Below are 23,791 nucleotides of genomic sequence, written 5' to 3'. Positions count from 1 at the left end.
TGACAGAACACTTGACACGGAAAACAAGGCAAAAGCGAAAAAAAAAGTGTTTTTACAGCTTTTATGTCGCACAGAAGTGTTCATGGAGCTTCCTATGGTTACAGTTAAACCACTGTTTTGACAATTTTTCTGGTTTCTTTTCTTAACTTTCAACATCTCAGTTCTGTTGCTGTCTATAGAGCACAGGTGTCAAACTCAATTCCAAAAGGGCCGCAGCTCTGCAGTTTAGTTCCAACCCTAATTAAACACACCTGATCAAACTAATTGAGTCCTTCAGGCTTGTTTGAAACCTACAGGTAAGTGTGTTGAAGCAGGGTTGGAACTAAACTGTGCAGAGCTTCGGCCCTCCAGGAATTGAGTTTGACATCCCTGCTATAGAGAATGAGAGAGCTCTAGGATTTCATATAAAACGGGTCAGCAACCCTTTGTATGGGTTTTATATGAGAGACACATTTGGCGGTCAGTTGCTAAGCATCTAGCATTAGCATATCAATGATTCATTATGATGGTTAACTGTAAAGAAAAATTTTAGGGTAGAGGTGAACTGGAAGTTCTTACCTCATTTAGCTCAGAATTGTAACAATTTCCAGCTAGTATTGAACATTGAACAGAAGGTAATGTTTTAATTCATCTCACCATCTCTCCTTGCAGAAAACTAAATGTTGGAGAGAAGGGGTTAAGGATATTCTGCTCAAACCATTAAAAGTACATCAAAGAAGAAAGTTCATTCCAGAGCAGAAGAAAATCTTCTAATTGTGTTCTGATCTTCTAATCTTCTAACTTGTTTTCTGGTGAATAGACCATTTTGAGGAATGTGAATAAAAACAATGGTTCTAACACATTTCCTGTTTGACATTTTTAATTTCTATAGCCTCCGAGAATCCAAAAAGAGCCACATATTGATAAATAATGTTATAATAGCTGTTTTAATATGAAGTTATGATTGAATTGCTTCTTGTTACAGTTATGAATAGTTTGATAACAAGCAGGAAATGTTCATGGGCCAATGACATGATCTCTTTTAAATGGTCTATAACCAGAATGAATGAATTGTTCACCTTGATGATGAGCACAAGCTAACAAATTCAATTGTCAACTTAGATTTCTTGAGGTTTTAAAGTCAGTATTTTTTCCTTTCAATATCAGTTATGAGTTGGTGCAGTGTTTCAATAACACAATCAACACAGCAAGCATTAAATGAATCCATTTACTATTATAATAGCCATACACTGTATGGGGCTCTTATATAAAAAGCGTGAAGAAGGTCAGAGTCACACAGTAACTGTCAGATACATACTTACGCTTACAGGCAATGATAGTGCAAGAGAAATATTCTGATACCTAAAGTAGCTTCTACTTCATGAGACTTTGTCTACTGTGAATGTGTCATGATTTTTGCAAAGGTAATAAAAAAAATTATTGCTCTAAGTACAAGGCACAGCACGCTACTCATTCTTTCAGATTATTTACAACTGTGCAATATACTTTCCTATAGTCTGTACTACAGTCATGGCAGCAATATTTTGCTCAAAAATGAAAAAACAATTTACTAGCAAGCTAGCTCCTATGCATGGCTTTAATAATGTTTATACCGTGGTCTCCTCAGTCTGCACAGCCTCCTGAACTGCTTCCTGAACGTAGACTATGAACTGGGAAGCGTCTTCTCCCTGCGTGTAAACTGTGACTGTTTTGATCCCTTCCATGTCATCTGATGACACCACTAGATGGTGCTCTTCTCCCAGACCCACGGTAGCCTGCTGCAGTGCATCCTGTATCATCATGGCATGATTGCTCTGAGGCTCCTCTTCCTCCACCTAGAAGGAAAAGACAAAAAAAGGTTATTAAAAAGGAGTTGTGTATATATAATCTCAGATGTAGAAGACTGAGAAAAGCCTGACGTATTACAGTTTGAAAACATGCTGTAACTTCCAAATTTACTGAAAAAAAAAAGATTTAAATAAAACACAAATTTGCTGATTTCAGATAAATATGTGAACACATGACTGAAACTTCACATGTATTTTATAGAGGGTGATTAACTAAACTAAACATTTAATATGGTGAGCGGATGATTTTTTTAGAAAGCTCCATGAGCAGTTTTCCTCTGGGTGCTCCGGTTTCCCCCCACAGTCCAAAGACATGCGCTAAAGGTGAATTGGGTAGGCTAAATTGTCTGTAGTGTATGTGTGTGAATGAGAGTGTGTATGGGTGTTTCCCAAAGATGGAATGCAACTGGTAGGGCATACAATGCTTAAAACATATGCTGGATAAGTTGGTGGTTCATTCCGCTGTGGCAACCCCTGATCATTAATGGTACTAAGCTAATAAGAAAATGAATAAATGAATCCATAAAAAAATGGAGTGATGAAGGGGCGTTCACTTTAGTTAGTGTGAAATATTTGTTATGCTTAACATCTGCAAAGTTACAACACTTAAAGTTTAATGCAAAGAAGGGCTTTTTTTTCTTTTAAAGAATTCACTTTTAAAGGTCAACAACAAACGACTGACAGGAGCTACAAGAGCTGTGTCTCATTTCAGAGGCTGCATCCTCCGAAGGCGAGTCCTTCGAAATCCACACAAGCCAAATCAAGCAATTTGAAATGAGATGATCTTGCCTACAGAGGATGGATCTTGTCTCCTAGAAAAACAGTAACAGCTGCCTGAATAAGCGGTAATAAAGTGGTTTTAAAACTTATTTTAAGTGATCTGAGGGTAAAGCAAGGTTTACAGAAGCGCGAAATACATTTCCTTTGATCTATACATGTACACATAAAAAAGCAAACTGTCTATAAAATCACTTTTTAGTAAGACATGTCATACTCTTTTTGTTTTTTAACACGTGTTTAGATATCAAACCTAATTTATAGATTCAATCCGGAGTTTTCTTTTTTAAAACATCCTGTCGTTATTATCGTGCAAAGAATCTTGTGATGTTCGACCGCAAGGCTGCGAAGGATCCACCGGTTGTGTTCTTCATTAACTGGGAAACGAAGGAAGCATTTTGAGGCAGCAATTGAAAAGGCCTTCAAATTTTATGAAATGAGACAGCCTTCGTTGGGTCGCGATGAAGACTCAGCGCCCTTTGAATGCATCCTCCCTCTGAAATGCGACACAGCTAATGAGCCTCCTCTTAGGTTTGTGACATCATAAACCCTACAATTGACATGAACCCAATTTCTTGGTCTGACGATTCTAGACAACTTGCACTCAGTGATTAGCCAATCAGAGTACTCTGGGCCAGCTGACTAATCAGAGCCCATTTCTTTCGTGTATTTCTTTTATTTAATATAAATAAATGATAACAGAGGCTGCATGGTGGCGCAGTGGGTAGCACGTTCGCCTCACAGCAAGAATCTCGCTGGTCCAAGCCTGGATCAGTTGGCATTTTTGTGTGGAGTTTGCATCTTCTCCCCGTGTTCATGTGGGTTTCCTCTGGGTGCTCCGGTTTCTCCACATGTCCATAGACATGCGCTATAGGTGAATTGGGTAAGCTAAAATTGTCCGTAGTGTGTGAGCGTGAATGTGATTGTATGGATGTTTCCCAGTGATGGGTTGCAGTTGGAAGGGCATCCGCTGTGTTTACACACTGCTTCCCAAAACTTCATCATAAAAAATTTGGATTGGGTTTTAATTAGTGTTTTCATAACTATAGAAAGTAAAAAAAAAACTAAATCTAGAATTGGATCTGACAAATCAATCCACTTCATTTCGCAGCACTGAGAACAAACAAAGTGTGGAATATAAAGACAGATTGTGGGGGATGGTTGAGAAGCACTGCTGTGGTATGCTGGTTTTAATACCAGCTGTGTGCATGTTATCTTACTGTATGTTATATATATCTTTGACAAACTGCTAGTTCTTGTTCAGGATAAATTAAATTCAATGAAAACAATATTATTTTTTTTAAATAGTTAAGGGGATTTAACCTTTATTTTTGTTATGGGAGAATGGAAAGATGGAACAGGAATGCATGGAGAGCGGAGAGAGTGAGGTAGATCAGCAAAGACCTCGAGCCGGGAATCAAACTTGGGTCACCGTTAGCACCTGTGCTATGTGTTTTTTTTACGATGGATTCAGTATTTGATGTATTGGTGCCAGGTTTCTGTGCAAACCGTTTGAAAAATAATTAGGATAAAGAACATGCAAAAACTTAGCCAAACTAATTTTAAGCAATGGGAAGAGTGAACATGGCATACTGTGATATCAGTAAACAACATTAAATACATTGCGGAAACTCTTTCATTACTAAACAACAGCAGATCTCCAAAAGTTCCTTCACACATAAATGCTGGTGAGAAACGCACCTGCTCTACAACAGTGACTGTGCCAGGAGCCATTGCCACCACAGAGGCCACAGTGGCATCGTGATTCTCAGAGCCCAGCTCGATGATCTGCTGGAGAATGTTGACTGATGCTGGATCTAGCCTGTCTCCTGCTGCTGCAGACACAACACCTGAACGCACAAGTATCACTTCAGAAAACATCTTGACAGAAATTACACAACTGTTCAAGGAAATACAGTGGAGGAAATAAGTATTCAACACGTCACCATTTTTCTCAAGGTGCTTTTGACTTATAATTTTTACCAGATGTTTATAACTAATAAATGAATGGAATTTGTTTAAAAATTAACCTAAGTGTAATTAAATGATATGACACAGGAAAAAAGTATTGAATAAATAAAAAAGGGTGATGATGAAAAAAAAGGCAGTGAAAGCCCAGACAGCAGCTGAAATCACTCAGAAGTTATTTAGCAACCCTCTGCCCTTCCACAGTGTAAATGAATATTGGCTGCTTTAGTCCAACATCTACATTATCAGGATGATGAAGATGAATCCAGAGTGGACATTACAGCAAGAAAATGATCCAAAACACAGCCAAGGAAACTCTCAAATGCTTTCAGAGAAAGATAATAAAGCTGTAGAATGGCCCAGCTAATAACCTGATTTGAACCCAATAGAGAATACAAAATAAAGATCAGTCTGCATAGACAAAACCCACAGACCCATTAAAATATTTACTCTCTGTTGAAGCCTGTAAAACAAATCGGCACCTTGGAATTATAAGGTTCTATCTGTATGTTTTTGAGATTTAGAGCTTTAAAGTTTTTGCATTCCATAGCAGACAATATGTGTGTAACATTAGCTTTTTTCAAATAAAAAGTCTTAAAATGTAAACAACTTTTAAAACACATACCATATTGTAAATAATTTGTCATTTAATAAGAATTTGTCAATAAGTCAATGAGAACCTTATAATTCTAGGGTGAAGAAATCACACCTTAGCAATGTATGTGACTTCATTCTCCATATCTCCAGAGGTGACTTCATTCTCCATATGAGAGGTGTCTTTAAGCTGCCATCATCAAAAAAGCCTTTTATATGAAGCATTAATTACGTTTCAGTAGTTCAGAACTTTCTACTTGTGTCATTTCACTGCTATTACACACAACAAATTTTTCCTATTTTTTTAGTTATGTTATATTTTTATGTTTGTATTGTTTAGGTTTTTACCAAAATCTGGTTCAATTCCATGTCAACATCTTTTGGAAATATTATTCCCAGGAAAAAACATGACATGTTGAATACTTGTTACTCCACTGTAGGTAAACATTTTGTACCATTTTGTGTATTGAATCGCAGGTCCTGCAGAGCTGATACAGCCGTCTCAGTTCCTTGTGGATCTTCAGTCTCAGCTATATGCAGGTACTGCATAGTCGGCTCCTCCACTGACTCCACTACCTGGGGGGACAAACAATTATATATATTCATTAATTCATTTTCTTTTTGGCTTAGTCCCTTTATTAATCTGGGGTCGCCACAGCAGAATGTACTGCCAACTTATCCAGCATATGTTTAACGCAGCGGATGCCCTTCCAGCTGCAACCCATCCTTGGGAAACATCCATACACACACATACACTATGGACAATTTAGCTTACCCAATACGCAAGTTTTTGGACATGTAGGGGAAACCGGAGCACCCGAAGGAAACCCATGCCAACACAGGGAAAACGTGCAAACTCCACACAGAAACGCCAACTGACCCAGCCGAGGCTCAAACCAGCAACCTTCTTGCTGTGAGGCGAATGTGCTACCCACTGCACCACTGTGTGGCCCAAAATTATAGTATATAAAGCAAGTCTATTAGTTTTTAATTCTAATATAAAGAATATGTCAGGACTTAGGGCAGGGATGTCAAACTCAATTCCTGGAGGGCCGCAGTCCTGCACAGTTTAGTTCCAACCCTGCTCCAACACACTTACCTGTAGGTTTCAAACAAGCCTGAAGGACTCAATTAGTTGGATCAGGTGTGTTTAATTAGGGTTGGAACTAAACTGTGCAGGGCTGCGGCCCTCCAGGAATTGAGTTTGACATCCCTGACTTAGGGTAATATAGAGTCATTCACTGGTTCATAAGTTAGAACATAATATGAATATTTTAGTTAATGACATTGATCATTTTTGCTAAACCTAATTATTATTTATACAGCTTCAATGTTTAACAGAATTTTTTAAAATCAGATCTCTAAAAACAGATTTAAATTTCATGATTTAAATCTGTCATTTAAATCATGAAACTTCATTTTAACATTCTGCAAACATATTTAGTGGTAAAACATTTACATTTTTAGGAACAGCTTTTTTATACCCCTATTCAAATTTTACCATGGAAAAAAACGTACATAAATTTCCTTCCTTTATACTACTATACTTTAATGACTTTCTACTGTATAATGGTGCTTTATTTCTGCCAACTAACATGTAATCCATACAAATACTTAAAAAAAAGCAGAAAATGATAAATAAATTAGGCTTTTATCACATGTAAACACACATATATGGAGTGTATCATTTTAAGGTAAACAGCTTTGTGTCAATTATCATTTAAACAGAAATTAAAGCCTAAATTTAACCTGTGCATTACATAAAGAGATCACATCTCTTCAGAATACTTGGCTTTAAACTGTCTTATTCATATGGAACAAATATAAGACACCTTAATAACATTTTTGGATCTTAAACGTTTTGGTTCAGAATTTAACATGCAATTATAATGTAGACTCGCCTCCCACTGATTGAGACCCAGACTGTCAGTCTCCACCACCTTCAGTCCATGTTTGCTCTTCAGGTGTCGATTCATTTCCCATTTAGTGCCATAAACATAATTGCATACAGGACATTTCACTCCACCTGATAACACAAGCACACAAACTTTTCAATTACTGAAGCAGTTTAAGACAACATTGCAAATCTTATTGCAAAACAATAAACAATAATGTATATGGACGTTAAAAGGATATTAAAAATAGAAATTCTGTCATTATTTGCTCATCCTGAAGTGGCTTCAAACCTTTATTCACTGAACAAAAAGGGAAGATATTTTGAAGAATGCTTGAAACCTGTAACCATTGACTTCCATAGTATTTGGTTTTCTTTCTACGCATGTCAATGGTTACAGGTTTTCAGCTTTCTTTAAACGATCTTCCCTTGTGCACAAACATTTGTGTTTTTTTCTCTTAAACACAAAAGAAGATATTTTGAAAAATGTTGTAAACATTTTTTTTTGTCATATTTATTTTTTTAATTTAAAATGAAAGCTGCCAGTTGCCATCACTCCCAACTACAAAAATATCTTTTCTGTTTTAATTTTTTTTTGGAAGCTTTCATAGTGTAAAAAAATAAATATGGCTTAAAAATATGTTAACAGCATTATCCCTCTAGGTCTGGTTTAATCCTGAAGAGGAAGCTCTTGCCTTGCTCTGTCACAGATTCAGAAGCAGATGCCCCTGTTCCAGCATTGATGTACTGCATGTTGGGATGTTTCTTGTTATAGTGTCTTTTCAGCGAGCCTGAAATGTTGCATGAGTAGTGGCAGTGTGCGCAACGGAAAGGCTGTGAAAAGAAAACACACTGTGCTTGTAGGACAAACGACAACATTATACAGAAAGAAAGAAGTCTTTTGAGGCATTACTTTAAAAGAGGCATGTTGCTCCATGTGACGAAGGAGATGCGGCTTCAGAGCAGCAGTGAAGTCACACTCAGTGCATCTGAACTGTTTTCCTACAACATAGAAGAACATTATTTGTACATGTAACAATAAATACATTTTATATTGGATGAGTGCAAAGATTAATGATTTTGTTTTAAGTATTAGTTTATTGTTATATTTTACATTATAGTTTGTTTAATGAAAATCAGAGTATAATAAATTTATTTTCAATTAAATGTATAATGTATTGTTGAAGTCAAAATTATTCGCTATCCTGTAATTTTTTTCTTTTTAAAATATTTTTCAAATGATGTTTAACAGAGTAATGAATTTTTCACAGTGTTTGCGATAATATATTTTCTTCTGGAGCAGTTTTTTTTTGTTTTATTTCGGCTAGAAAAAAAAAACAATTTTTTACATTATTTAAAAACCATTTTATGGTCAAAATTATTAGCCCCTTTAATCAATATTTTGATTAAATTATAGTAAAATAAACTATAACGGTACCTTTTATTTTTAAATGTTTAATAATTCAAATACAATATTTTTTATAATTTTTATCATTTTTAAGTACTAGATGAAGCCTCCAAATCGAGACACAGATTCAGATTAAAAACAATTTAAAAATTACAAATGTAAACATAAGCTTTTACAATAAAAACATATGAAGAGTTTAGATGCAAAACCTCCAAAAGCCATTTGATATTTTCTTTTAAAATGAGCATTTTTTTACTTTTGTGTGTTGGCTCAGTAATTTTACATCTATAGTGATGGATAAGTTCTTTTCATTGCCTTTCAAGTGAAATAACTGAACATAAACAGAGGTTGAAATAAATTCTCTTTTTAGAAGAGTTATTCTCATTTTTCAGACAGCATTTAGAGGTTTTTGCATCTGAACTTTTCAAGTTTTATAATTATATTTGCAAGTTATATAATTTTTTTGTGAGTGCAAAATCAACTGTTTAGTATGCTTTAGTATGCATGAAGTTTTCTCCCAAAACTTATGGCATTATTTGCTTCATAAAAATATTCAAATTACTTTGCTGCAAAAATATAAAAAAAATCTTCCTTTTTTAAATCTCTAGAACCAATTGACTTGCAAAATCCTTAAGGGATTTGATTTTGATTAAATACACAGCACTTTAGGGAACATAAGAGACTTCTTTAAAAATAATGATAATACTAAAGTTTACAAAGTCAAAAAGATATTATGAAAGTATGCAAAATAAGGGAAGTTTATGTAGCATGCTGTCTAAAACATGAAGTTCAATACTCACCGTCTGCTGTGTGCATAAGCTTATGGCTTTTCAGAGTGCATTTGGACTTGAACTTTTTCCCACAGAGGTCACAAAGATGTGTTTTCTCAGTGTTGTGTCTGTTCATGTGAGCTTTGAGGTTGCTCTTGCTTCTTGAGGCATAATCACATTGTGAGCATTTAAATGGCTTAAGTCCTGGAGACAAAAAACAGAACATAATCAATCAATAGACCAAAGCAGTCTATTTAAAGAGATAGTTCACCGAGTATAAACATTTACTTTATGAGTTTTCTTTTTCTGTAGAACCCAAAAGAAGATATTTTGAAGAAAGCTGAAAACCTGTAACTATTGACTTCTATAGTTGGAAAACAAATACTATAAACAAAGTCAATGTAATGTAATGTGCATTCATATAGCGTATTCATTGCGTATTCAAGCACTTCACAATCAAGTAGCATCCACTTAGATGATGTGATGGCAGCCACAGGACAATGGCCCCAGTGTGCTTACTAGGGCTGTGCAATTTCTGCTTGTAACGATTATAAAAAAAACATTAATCGAGATAACCGATTATTCCATCAAGTACCGCCCCCTTTCCAGTTGTACACGTGTGAAAACTCTTTGCCTCTGCAAAGCTCAGTTCCACGTGAAAATGACTAAAAGCATGTGCTGTAATGTAACTTTTGCAGCACGGGATGCGCATCATTCATAATTTTAAAAGCCCAAAAGAGCACGTGCTGTTGTGTGTGTGCGCGCCGTGTCTGGCCTCGGACAGGTAGCGTGTGTGTGTTTGCGCGCGCGCCGCGCTTAGCCTCGGACAGCAGAGCACACACACATCTAACGCGATCTAACTATTCTTAAAAAGACAGCATGCTTCTGCCGATTGTTTTTATTATTAATCAATAATAAAATCCAAAATACAGTGAAGATGCTTAAAGCACAGTTTAAACAACAGATTTAATAACTCATTTATAAAAACTGATTACTTTTATCTTTGCTATGATGACAGCGCATTATATTTTACACATTATATTTATAGATATTCTTCAAGATACTAGTATTTATTCAGTGACATTCATTAATGAAATTAATGAAATGACAATTCATTAATTTGGGAAAATATATAAGTCATTGTATAACAGTAGTTTCTTCTGCACACAATCAAACATATATATTGCTTAAAGGGGCTAATAATATCGAGCTATTATAGGTTTCAAAATATTCAAACCTGCTTTTATTCTAGCTGAAATAAAACAAATATGCCTTTCTCCAGAAGAAGAAAAATGTATAGGAAATACTGTAAAAAACCCTCTGTTAAATATCATTTGTGAAATATTTATGTATAAAAATAAATTCACAGGAGGATGAATAATTTTGACTTCAACTGATAATCGTTTTGAATAATCGTGATTACAATTATGACCAAAATAATCGTGATTATGATTTTTCCCATAATTGAGCAGCCCTAGTGCTTACCACACACCAGCTATATGTGGAGTCAATTTGGTGGATGGGCATGATTGGAAGGTCAATATGGGTAAGGGGCCGATTGAGGGAATTTGGCCAGGAAAATGGGGTTACAGCCCTACCCTTTACCAGTACGCCATGGGATTTTTAATGACCACAGAGAGTCAGGACCTTGTTTTAACATCTCATCCAAAAGACAGCAAGAGAACGATGACATAATTTTCAGTTTTGCGTGAACTCAGAGTCAAATGTCATAACCCCACCTTCATGAGCCCATATGTGCTGCTGAAGGTCAGCGCCATTCCTGGTGAAGAAATAGTCACAATATGGGCATTTGGATGCTCGTTTCCCGATCACTCCTTTCACATGTACGCGTATCCCCAATGCCTCCGAGATGACGTTCAATGGCACATCTACAGTGGAAATCAAAATTATAAATGCTTGATTTATTCAGAAATAATAAAATATGCATTGGTTAAACATTTTAGGGAATATACTTGTGGTTATACCATGCTAGCAGAACACACAAAAAACCTCCACTTAAACACATTTTGTGGAAAACAGTGGTTAAAGATTCCAAATAAACTTTCTAAAGGTAAGAGCAGTTTAAAAAATTGTAGGCCACTCTTCTGATAAACATATCCATCTGTCTATTTTAATGCACAAAGTCTAAAGTGCATGGCACAAAAGCATTGTGGGCATGTCTGAATCCACTTTTGCTATTTTAAAGATAGAAAAATACACTCTGCGCCACGGCACATGGTCTAACAGGTTTGTGCTTATTCTATTAATGAGCTATAGGTGTGTTTTAAGCAGAACTTGCATTAAACCAATCAGAGTCTCATCTCCCATTCCCTTTAAGAGTCAGTTGCGTCACGCCATGGTGCATTTGCTATTTACATGGCGGATTTTGTAAGTGGAAAAACAGTTAAACAGGCCACCTGCAGCTCGAGGATAAAAAACATGCCTCCTCCATTTGGTCTCTTTACATTTACTCTACTCCTTTACTTTCGCGGATAAGGAAACAGTGTTGTACGCACTCCACTGAAGACATCCATCAGCCTACATATACAATTTTGTTTGTTGAGAGCAAAGATAATAATGAATAAATGAACAATAATAACAAAGTGCTTTCAAAAACATCCAAACACACGTCCTATTATACGTCTCCAAAACCCAACAAGTGGACAAATCTAAACTTGTTTTTATTAAAACAAATATAAATAAGCATATAATAAACAGCACCACTAATAATAATAACATTATACAAATTGTCATGAATAAACTGAAAAAGCTGCACGAGATGAGGCATAGAGGCAGTGGTTTTTATGTTTATATGTAAAGATATCTGTGTATTGCTGTACATGCTGTGTGTATTAAGCAATGTGTAAGCATTTGAACCCACATAGGCGCATAACTAACATGCTCTGCGCTGGACTTTAGACCTGCTTTTAGATGGTCAAGGGCACAGTCTATTTTGGTTTCTAAAAAAGCAACGTGCCTACAATGCGCGTTAAAACAACTCTATTTTAGACCAGCACGCCCAGGAGTCCCCAAAGTGGTGCAAAAGTATTTGCTTTTTAAACAATGTGGTGCAAAACGTGAAAATCAGGGTCGCGCTGGCCTGAAAATAGCAGCAAATTGCGCCAATACATGTCTTGCACAGGGTGTATGACAGGGCCCCTACTGTCTGAGGGTTTCAGTCACTTTAAGACAGGTTACCAACTTGCAAAGTGAAGTCTGCAATGTTAGGCTGCCAGTTAGCTAGGATTTGTCAGATATTTATAGAATTTGCCACCAGGTGCCAAATTAACATTAATAATGGTGAGAAATATGAAAGTGAAGTTTTCAAATAGCCTTTTCAAGCGAAATATATTGTGATTTGCTCAATTATTCTATTCTATTCTGTTTTTAATTTGGATCTCCACTGTATATAATAACAACTCATCTATTAGTTTCATTCATGGCTATTTTGGTTCCAAGTGTTTAATTTATTCTTACCTGGATGATTGATCTTGGTATGAGCTCTAACTTTATCCTCAGGAACCGATTCTTGACACACTGGGCACGTAAAACTCTTTTTGACCTGAAGATGAAAAATACGATTTTTGCTAATAAAGACATTTTGCCAATATTTCCAGAATAAATATAGTCTTCAAAACTCACTATGTCCGAGTGGGTTTTGAGATGAGCCTGAAGCTTGTATTTATCAGGTGTGCAGTATTGGCATCCTTCAGAGGGACACTTCAGCAGGATGTCTGAATGCCTCTGAATGACGTGCCGCTTCAGGCAGTTTTTCGTGATGGAGGAATAACTGCACTGAGAACAGTAATGGAGGTGCTCTCTCGTGTGTGTTCGCACATGTGTATTGTAGTGCACTTGGTACCAGAAAAGCTTACCTGTTGAGGGAACATGACAGAGAATTAAAGAGTTAGTTGGTGATTTAATATAACGCCAGCATCTTTGGCTATTGAATCAGTTTTCAACATTTCGGAAACATCTTATTTTGAGGTTAATGAAAGAAAGAATCTCATACTGGTTTGGAGTAAACAATGACACAAATGTCTTTTTGAAAGATGCTGAAATTATCTCAGTGGATCTTCATTACTATTTTATGGACAGTGTCTTACATAGAGACTATGATACTATTATTATATATAAATATTTTATGTAATGTATGAGATATCCATACCACAGTATTCACATTCAAGATCTCCGTACACTTTCCGAATCCGTTCAAACACTTCCATGTTAAGCTGTCGTTTCTGCATCTGTTCTAGGATCTGTTTGAAAGCAGATATTTCCTCTTGCTCTGAAATGTGTAGTTCTGCATTAGCTTGTGTAATTAGCTCATTTTGATGCTCCTCTGGGAGCTGCTCTGGGTCTGTTTGTGCATTTTCAGCAACAGTTTCCTGAACAGGAGTCTGTTCTTCTTTTGTCACGCTGCTCTGCACTTCAAGTGGTTCATCTTGAGTTATTTGCGTATTTATGGCATCTTCACAGGCCATCTCTTGCGTTTGCGCAACTGCACATGTATCCATCTCTTGCGAGTTCTCTGCGAGAAGGTCCGACTCCACCACTAAACTCTCCGAGCACTGAGACTGAAGGTCTTCTTGAGCCATACAGCTCATTTCAGTGGTCAACAGCTCCTGGGCATTGAGCTGCGACAGCTCCTCTGTGATTTTAAGCTCATCCTGACTCAACATGTCCTTTTGAATGTCATCACCTGGCTTAAGCAAGCAAAAGCTGGATTTGATGGAGTCTGCAAACGCTGAAAGCTCATCCAACTCCTGATGGAGCTCTCGGAGATGCAACCTCAGCCGAACAGAGCTGACAAACTTTTCCTGGCAAATGGCGCACACATAGATGAAGGGATGCTTTCGGATGTGGGCTTGCAAGGCTTGGTATTTTGTGGAGCCGTGATCGCATAACTCGCAGCCGAAGGGTCTCTTGCTGCCGTGGACCATCATGTGACGGTCACGCTCCAGCTCGTTCTTAAACTTCCGGTCACATATTTCACAGTTGTACAGAAGCTGCCTCTTGCCTTCCCTGGTCTGAAGGCTGTATTCTTCGTAGGATTCCTGCACTTTCTTGTCGCTCATATCGTGAGACTCGCGGATGTGTTTCAGAAGGTTTTTGACGTCTGAGTATTTCTTCTTGCAGAAGCGGCAGTGCTGCTTGATCTTCTTGTGCACTCGCTCTACGTGCACTTTGAGGTGTCCTCTACTGAGGCAGTTAAACGAGCAGAGGTCGCAGCTGAACTTCTCTCCGGTGTGTTTGCGCATGTGAACACTAAGATTAGCCTTTATGGCGCTGGCGTAGTCACACTGCATGCACTTAAAGGGTTTCTCGTTGGTGTGGATTCTTAAGTGAGCCTGCAGTGAATGTTTGAACTTGAAGACTTTATTGCAGTATTCACAAGTGAAGATTTTAAGCTGTGTCTGTCCTAACCTGTGTCGAAAGATAGAGTTTGTTAATATCAATTTGATCAATTATAGACCAATACAAAAAAAAACACAATAATTACTTTTTTGACCAAATAAATTTCCACAATGTTTCCAATGTCTTAAATAAAAAATACAAAAACAAGTTAAAAAGAACCTATTCAGTCCTTTTATAATTATTGATTAGGGACGTTAATAAAGTTAGAGGTAGATTAAATAAATGACTGAGTATGTATGTAAGCACAAAAAATTAATAGTACAAAAAACAAAAACACAAAATTTTTAAAAAATCTACATTTACCACTAGAATTTTCATGATTTAAAAAAAAAAAATAAATAAATAAATCAGTAGTCATTTCAAGCAAATAACATGACTAGAAATATATATGTATTTTGTGTGCATACTATTTATATACAGCTATGCAAACAATTAAAAAATTCCTTGAAAATTGAGCAACTAATTTCTTTGTGCTTCATTCAGATGAGTGGGCTTGACAAACCACCTGTAGAAACACTCTTTTCTCTAATGCACCTGACACTTTATCTAAACTCCATCTTACAAGAACTCAATAATGAAAACGATGTTTACTATAAAAGTACCACAATCATGTTGCACTTCTTGCTTCAACCTTAAATAACTATTCTGCACAATATTAAATATGAAATTATTTTTAAAAAATGAAATTATTAGTAGCACCTTTGTCCAGCGAGACAAATTTCGTTCCTCTGTATATCCACACATGTAGGGGGATGACAATAAAGCTCGACTTGACTTGATTAATTGAATTTATTAAGCATGGGTTTGAGTATAATGTTAATATTTGTTTTATTCTATAGCCTTATAAAATGCCTTTAAATTTCCAAGAAAAAAAAATGTTTTTTTTACATATTTATTTAGATTTACTATATTTTACCCCAGAAAATAACAAATGGCCAGAACAACAATTTTCAAATATTGTGTTTAAAAATCTGAATTATTCAACCAAAAATTTATTTCTTAACAGTCCTAAAGTTAAAAGAACACACTAAATTATAAGACAAATGAAATATGTGTAAAAATATCACATATCAATATTTAGTTAAGTTTAATTTTATTCAACAAAAAAGCTTAGAGAGAATCTTATCAGTAATTTATATTATAATAATTTAAAAGAAATGTTTTACTCTCATAACTACATGCCTATACAGTATATCAAAAATCCAGGGACACTATTTTTATTCATTCATTTTCTTGTCGGCTTAGTCCCTTCATTAATTCGGGGTCGCCACAGCGGAATGAACCGCCAACTTATCCAGCAAGTTTTTACGCAGCGGATGCCCTTCCAGCCACAACCCATCTCTGGGAAACATCCACACACACACACTCATACACTACGCACAATTTAGCTTACCCAATTCACCTGTACCGCATGTCTTTGGACTGTGGGGGAAACCAGAGCACCCGGAGGAAACCCACGCGAAGGCAGGGAGAACATGCAAACTCCACACAGGAACACCAACTGAGCCGAGGTTCGAACCAGCGACCTTCTTGCTGTGAGGCAACAGCACTACCTACTGCGCCACTGCCTCGCCCCACACTATTTTTAATGGTTTTCTAAAATACTGCAACTACATTTAGTATTTTACAATTCTCTTGTCTAGTGCTTCAAAACCAGCACTATATTAGTAAATCTAAAAACATGAACCTGTTTGATTTGAGAGGCTCTCCATAAGCAGCCTGCTGAATGGCATATTCTTGATATCCTCTTTTAATCGCTGCCTCCTGAGAAGCTGCAGTGGCGTCAGTCTGAGTAGACGGTGGTTCAGCTGGAGTTGCTTCAATGGGAACAATCTTCGAGGCACCTACGACAAAACACAGAAACTTACAGTCAGTGTCAGTGTTTCATTCAGTGCTCAGAGCACCTGACAGACAGAGCATGTGTATCTCACCAGGCATGGCCTCGTGACTGGTAAGGACTACACTAATAATAGGATTTTTGTTGCCGCTTGTTGATTCTGCGTCCTTTGCACTGGACACCTTATCTGTCCGCATCGCTCGAGCTTTCTTTGGCGTCCGCTCTCTGTCTTCCTCTCCATCACTGATTCTTCCTGCATCCACATTATGACCTACAGACAAAAAAATTAATAAATATATTTACACATGTGCATGATTTCTTTTTTAAATGCATAAATAGTTCCAAGCAATTACTAGAAAAATCTACACTCCGTCCACATTATTAGGTACACCTGTCCTATTGTTCGTTAACACAGATTTCTAATCAGCCAATCACATCACTCATTTAAACCGAGCATCAGAATGGGAACGAAAGGTGATTCAAGTGACTTTAAATGTGGCATGGTTGTTGCTGCCAGACGGGCTGGTCTGAGTATTTCAGAAACTGCTGATCTACTGGGATTTTCAGCCACAACCATCTCTAGGGTTTACAGATAATGGTCTGAAAAAGAGAAAATATCCAGTGAGAGGCAGTTCTGTGGAGGCAAATGCCTTGTTGATGTCAGAGGTCAGAGGAGAATGACCAGACTGGTTCGAGCTGATAGAAAGACAACAGTAACTCAAATAACCACTTGTTACAACTGAGGTATGCAGAAGAGCATCTCTGAATGCACAACACAGCCAACCTTGAAACGGATGGGCTACAGCAGCAGAAGACCACATCGGGTGTTGCTCCTGTCAGCTAAGAACAGGAAACTGAAGCTACAATTTGCACAGGCTCACCAATATTAGACAAAAGACGATTAGATGACCCCCTTTATGACCACAGTGTAACCATTTTCTGATGTCTACTCCCAGCAGGATATTGTCACTATGTTATAAAGCAGGAATCATCTCAGACTGGCTTCTTGAACTTGACAATGAGTTTACTATACTCATTTGATCCACCAGATCTCAATCCAATAGAGCACCTTTGGGATGTGGTGAAACGGGAGATTCGCATCATAAATGTGCAGCCAACAAATCTGCAGCAACTGCATGATGCTATCATGTCAATATGGACCAAAATCTCTGAGGAATATTTACAGTACCTTGTGTTACCTCCGAAGGCAAAAGGTGGTCCAACCCGGTACTAGTAAGGTGTACCTAATAAAGTAGCCGGTGAGTGTATATACTATATAATAGTTATGTAATATTATAGTCAGCTAAAATACTACAAAAAAAGACAATATTTACCTGAAAAAATAACATGATTGTTAACAATTTTATAAATAATTAATTCCATTAAATATTAAATTCATTATATTAAATTTACTAATAACTAACTGCCATTAACAAATATGTAAACAACCATTTCAAGTCAATTAATAGTATAGATATTAAATGGACATTTCTATAGACATTCCCATTATTATGTCTGCTCTTTGTCTTCCATCGCAGATTTTATTTCATCAGAGCAGTTCAATAAAGTTAGCAGATGACATTTTTGAGATTTCAAACAGAAGAATGAGATCACACATAAATAAATGGAAATGTCTATGGAACCAACATAACAAAAATTTGTACCATTAAACTCTTCTTCATCAGCAGCGTCTTTCAGTCCTACAAAACAAATGTGTTTGGAGATCTGTCGCCGGTTGCTGAACATGCGATTGCACTTCTTGCACTCCAGATCATTGGCATCCTCTGTCTGCTCTTTAGCTGCTGTAGCCGGCTGGCTTTGACTGGACTCTTCTTCCTGCAGACCGCACGTGTTTTTCTGGACCTTTTCTAGTTGGGCTTTCTTAGTGGAGCCTTTGGGTCTTCCACGCTTTCTTTTCACAACGACTTCTAAAAGATGTACAAAATGACAATTTTGTCCTTCAATGTTTTTTTTTTAAACATAAGCCTCAAACTTAATTCCTGGAAGGCCGCAGCTCTGCACAGTTTTGCTGCAACCCTATCAAACACAGCCGATCCAAATAACCAAGGTGTTCAAAAGAGTCAGGAACACCTTAATTAGCTGGATCAGGTATGTCTGATAGGGTTGGAGCAAAACAGTGCAAAGCTGTGGCCCTCCAGGAATTGAGAGTGAAACCTGTTTTAAAATAATACCGTCTGGATCATATTATGAAACAAACTTTAAATTGCAATAAAAAACTCTGGACTGACATTCATTTCATTGTTTAGATATCAGTAATGCATAATGCAGGTGCTCGTGTGCTCTCTTTATAGCGGTTTACCTGAATTCTGGGTCTCCTGAGTTGTTAATGGTTTAAGTGCTATAATGAAGGTCTCAGGATCTCCTCCTTCACTGGAGTGAGCCTCAACAACATGAGAGAGCAGCAGTGTTTTTTTGGGAGAGAACAAGTTGCAGCCTTTGCACATGAAGACTGACGAACCATCTGTCAATGTAAAAATAATTATTATATTTATCAAATGATCCTGTAACGTTATAACTATGAAACGAGTTCAAACAAAAATAAACATTATGTCCTCATTTACACACCCTTTAATTGTTTCAAACATTCATGAGTTTCTTTCTTATGTTGAACACAAAAGAAGATCTTTTGAGGAATGCTGGAAACCTGTAACCATCGACTTCCATAGTGTTTATTTTTCCTTCTGTGGAAGTCAAAGGTTACAGGTTTCCAGCTTTCTTCAAAATAGATTATTTTTTGTTTAACATAAGAAAATCATGAATGTTTGGAACCACTTGAGGCATGGTAAAAAGTACATTTTAATTTTTTTGTTCTGTAATCTCTTTAAGCAGGTTGTAAATATTACAGCAGGCTCTAATAAAATATAATGTGAATTAATATTTTTATGTGTTTTGTTGTGAATTTACCATAAACCACACATTTTTATTATTTTTTGATAGTTTTTTTATGATCTTAAACAACTGTTTCTTAAAGACCTGAAGGAGTTCGGAAGAGTTTAGATTTTAAACCATTTCAAATTGATGTTAATAATCAAATATTATGGTCATTACAATGTTATTTAATCATAAGCACAACACATTTTATTTATTTCACAAGAAGTAATCAATCAATACGTTTGACATGTGTAACTGTCACATCAAAGATTACTTTATCCAGAGCAAATACATGTTGCATAGTGTTTATTGATATTTTAATGCTCCCATTCTTTTTCCTAAAAGAGAAACAAATCTCTGCCCTTCGATTTTTCTAAACACAAGACCAGTTTCGTGTTTTTCTCTTTGACACTTTGAACTAGTTTCTAATAAACAACGTGAGGTTTAGTTTAGAAACGCTGTTATTTCAACTACCAACTACAACCATACAGCTTAAATTTTAAATTCAATATAAAGCATCGTCTAGCAAAAGTTACTTTTGCAAGTGCAAGTCGCTAGTTTTACCTAGTTTGTCTCCTATGGAATCATCAGAACTAACGTTAGCCGTTTCCTCAGAGCGCAGTTAGCCTAAAAAACGTCTTTCTGCTTACCTGCTTGCGCTGTATCCATTCTTTTTAAATCAGTAATGCATAAAAACACCTCGGAAATATTTCTGATCTTTGTTCTTACAACTATCGAGCCATTTTAAAGCATTCATTGTGCTTAAATTACTTCTTGCAGGGGTTTCTGTCGAATCTGCGACAACAAATATGGCGGATGGATCTTCGTCTTCACGCAGAAAGGCGTCTGTGAAATAGAGCGCGCCACCTGCTGTCCGGAGTTCATTTGAGCTTAGAGGTTAAAGTCGCTGTGCTCTTGAAATCAAGACATTTCCAGTCAACGACGATTATAAGGTAACATTTAAAGGCTATTGTGTTTGTAAATAAATACAGCGACTAGGCACCTCAACACGAGCATCAAACTAATAATAATAACAACAAACTGCACTCAAATTACAGCTTAGATGTGTTTATTTGGATAAAAAGGTGTTCATTGTGGAGTAAAACATTTAACAAAACAAATACATGTATATAATCTTTATTTTTCCTCAGTGAGGAGCTCCAGACAGTCACAGCAAACACCCTCCGCCCAGCCTCGTCTGCAGCTCACAGCTGAGTGTAGGATGTTTACAGCGACTACACTGGAAGATGAAAGTTTACCACACAACACTCACGACAGCTCAGCAGATCCAGATGCCACACCTGTCAACTCTTTAACACAAACAAACAAACAAAACATGTACACTGTTCTTTCTTAATAATGTGTAATTGGGTTATGTAACATTTAAGACGCAATACTGTTTAATTACACACACACACGTGATAAAGTAATACAAGGCGACAGAACTGGACGATGACAGCAAACATCCAACTGAAAGCTCGTTTTCCGCGTAGCACAGCTTCCAGTCGGGGATGTTTACAGGCATGAACAACCAGTTATACCCATATACAGCACACACAACACAGATAATGCCATACAAACAAACATGTGTGATGATAAACTGACTGCAAATCAAATAAATCAACGAATAAATATCTATGTGGTGGGTTTGCTGCCCCCTAGAGGTCAAATGAGAATTAAAAATACAGCAAAAGCCGAGTTGAAAGTTAAAGGTCCTCTCTCCTTCACGTCAATGACAAAGAGACCGCGATGAGGATGAAGACCTTGTAAATCTGCAGTGTCTATTCACACATTTTAATAACAACGACAACGTAAAATGTGTGAGTCTACCCAAAAAATATCTTAATATTTAAGTTATTAAAAAACATCAACAACAGCTGGATAAAGTGCAATCTCTGCACAGGAGCATCTCCATAAATAACAGCCATATGCAGCCCGAGTTGAAATGTAAAAACACTCGTATTTGCACACTGACATTGGTTCAACCTTGTTTCTCTGCTTGGGAAAAAGAATTGCGGGACGGTCTCGGCTACTAAATACCGCACCGGAGGAGTTGTAATAATAAGAAGAACTTGTACTAAGTAAGCCTGTGTGTTGCTACCAGCTACCAAGTTGAGTGAAGAGGAAGCAAGCAGTCAAGCCGTAGCAGCTCTGCATTTTTCCCGCACAAGAAGCGATTTGAACGCGAGCAGGCGTCTAACACAACACTGATAGTTAGCAAAAGTCATTCTGCTTTTACTCGGAACAACACGGCACGGCTAACTAACGGTAGCTTTGCTCTACAGCTCTGCTCCAATTTGCAGACAAAACTAGCATGGACTGTCCTTCCCGCCGCACCAGTACCTCGTCACATATGGGTATCCTGTTCGAATTAAACAAAGCGCCGCCGTTCAAGAGATAACGCGATTAAACCACAATTATTACTGTGATTTCCTCCGGCTTTTGCAGCAGAAAAAAAACCCTTTAGTCTCCGCCATTCCGAGCCTGTTTCCTTCCGTCTCTGGCTTGTCTTTAGTTTGACCTTTAGTTACCCGACACTAATATTGACGTAATTGTCATGGTAACAGGATCCCGCCTTCTACGTGCGGCCGTGTGCGTCCATGAAAGTTGCTGATGATGGAGGAAAAAAGCCTGGATTACAAGAAATCTCTTGTCATTGTGATTAAAGATAACAGCTTTAATATCATCGAAACGATGCGTCATTGATATTCAAACTTTTTATCATCCCACTAATACTTGTTTAAATTATTAAAACTATGGAAAGCCTTTTAACGTTTGCTTTTAATTCTCTAATTTCATGCTACTGGTATTCTTTACTGATACATTTTCTTTTAAATGGTTATTTTGTTTCTAGTAGCCTACCTTTTACGTGATATTGGCACTTTTAATTAGATATTAGGTGTCATTGTTTTACTAAAAGACAAGTTATCCATTAGGTACTATATTATGCACTATTAATCATTAATTTACTACTTGTTATTGTAATTCTTGTTTTAAGGCACTCGTGGTTATTCAACAGTAGCTCTTATTTATTAGATACTCATTTATTAGGTATTAATAAATATTACATATTTTTAACTGAAAGCTTTACAATAATATATTTGTGCATATTAGTCAGTACTGAAGCCAAATCTGGAACAAAAAACTTGCGAAACTTACTAATTTTCTTTTCGGCTTAGTCCTTTTATTTATCAGGGGTCGCCACAGTGGAATGAACCGCCAAATTGTCCAGCAAATGTTTTACGCAGCGGATGCCCATCCAGCCTCAAGCCATCACTGGGAAACACCCATACACACTCATTCACAACGGACAATTTAGCTTATTCAATTCACCTATATAGCATGTCTTTGGACTTGTGGAGAAAAATGGAGAACCCAGAGGAAACCCACGCAAACATGGGGAGAACATGCAAACTCCACACAGAAATGGTCCAAAAACTTATAGACGCAAATTTATGTTATAGAAAAATATTAAATACAAATTTAAAAAGAGGAAAAAATCAAAAGAAGCAAAAAAAAAAAAAAAAAAAAGGAAAAATTTAGTAGAAATTTTGTATGTAGTAATTTCTTTTAGCAATATTTTGGTTGAATTAAATTGTATTATCTTTCAATTTCTAAATATCTTTGGTGACTAAATGTTATTTTAATAAATATATGTTTAATAAATCAGTTTTTTTTTAAATGCGACTAAATACATTGCCTATATTTACTAAGAAATGGAGAAAAATATTCATGTTCAAAATGGGGTGTACTCAATTTTGCTGAGCACTAAATAACGCAATGTATATTGCAAAAAAACTAAATATCACATTTTGTCAGATTTTCCAGTATCTTGCAGCCCTAGTGACTAATAAATAGCGGACTTTTCAGATTATTAGTGACTGAACTATTATTGTTACTGGATCTGTCATTGAAATATCGACTGTTATGTATTTTAATGCAATTTTTGTTGTGGATATTATAAGATTAATTACTCAGTATTAGGCCCACACGGAATCTGTGCAGGCAGAATTCCGCATAATTTTAGCCCATCATTGATTCTTTTTATGTACTTGTGTAAATGTGTGTAATATCTATATTTATTCAGTTTTTAAATTAATTACAGTAATATTATTGACTAATATGAAAACATTTATATGATTTATTTACAATACAGATTATGAAGTAATATTATCTGTCTTTTAGTAGATCTATTATATAAGAGACTTGCTTTGTTTACCAAATAAAGAGGATCTAATTGGATTTGCATTGTAAACATTAAATAAAAGTTAAAAAGTTATTACTTTTTATTTAATATATTAAGGTTTTAGTTATGATTCTGCTAAAATAATTCAGCCTAAATTTGCAGATTTTTAACAAAATTCTGCGCAGAAATAGCAAAAAATGTTCGCAGGTTCTGTCTCTACT

At 36.3% G+C, this 23,791-nt stretch overlaps 1 protein-coding gene, 1 long non-coding RNA gene and 2 other non-coding genes across 6 annotated transcripts; 1 reads left to right on the top strand and 3 right to left on the bottom strand.

Annotated features, from left to right (window-relative positions):
• Positions 1-998: 998 nt before the first annotated feature.
• Positions 999-21,902, bottom strand: zfat (zinc finger and AT hook domain containing). 3 transcript variants are annotated; one of them, NM_001423169.1, is made up of 16 exons: positions 20,035-20,202; positions 18,813-18,974; positions 18,157-18,420; positions 16,587-16,763; positions 16,343-16,499; positions 13,406-14,664; positions 12,880-13,112; positions 12,715-12,799; positions 10,977-11,126; positions 9,268-9,441; positions 7,973-8,061; positions 7,755-7,893; positions 7,067-7,191; positions 5,621-5,741; positions 4,305-4,453; positions 999-1,814 (listed from the first exon to the last, which is right to left on the bottom strand). In NM_001423169.1, exons 1-16 carry the CDS (start codon positions 20,051-20,053, stop codon positions 1,587-1,589), a joined length of 3,531 nt encoding a protein of 1,176 aa, NP_001410098.1. In that variant the 5' UTR covers positions 20,054-20,202; the 3' UTR covers positions 999-1,586. The 3 variants fall into 3 exon arrangements, with proteins under 3 accessions (NP_001410098.1, XP_073781282.1, XP_073781281.1); XM_073925181.1 differs by lacking the exon at positions 20,035-20,202 and adding an exon at positions 21,728-21,902 and having other exon boundaries at positions 1,194-1,814; XM_073925180.1 differs by lacking the exon at positions 20,035-20,202 and adding an exon at positions 19,949-19,979 and having other exon boundaries at positions 1,194-1,814.
• On the top strand, positions 19,762-22,484 carry LOC141378064 (uncharacterized). Its single transcript, XR_012391652.1, has 2 exons — positions 19,762-20,337; positions 20,536-22,484. It is a non-coding gene; the product is annotated as an uncharacterized lncRNA (long non-coding RNA).
• Positions 20,543-20,630, bottom strand: dre-mir-30b (microRNA 30b). The gene has a single exon (NR_030041.1). It is a non-coding gene; the product is annotated as a microRNA 30b (primary transcript).
• Positions 20,811-20,938, bottom strand: mir30d (microRNA 30d). Its single transcript, NR_030043.1, has one exon. It is a non-coding gene; the product is annotated as a microRNA 30d (primary transcript).
• Positions 22,485-23,791: the final 1,307 nt, after the last annotated feature.

Source organism: Danio rerio, chromosome 16 (assembly GCF_049306965.1).
Source record: "Danio rerio strain Tuebingen ecotype United States chromosome 16, GRCz12tu, whole genome shotgun sequence".
In the NCBI taxonomy this organism is placed as follows: domain Eukaryota; kingdom Metazoa; phylum Chordata; class Actinopteri; order Cypriniformes; family Danionidae; genus Danio; species Danio rerio.
The sequence above is the reverse complement of the archived record's forward strand: the minus strand, read 5'-3'. Positions and strand labels throughout refer to the sequence as shown.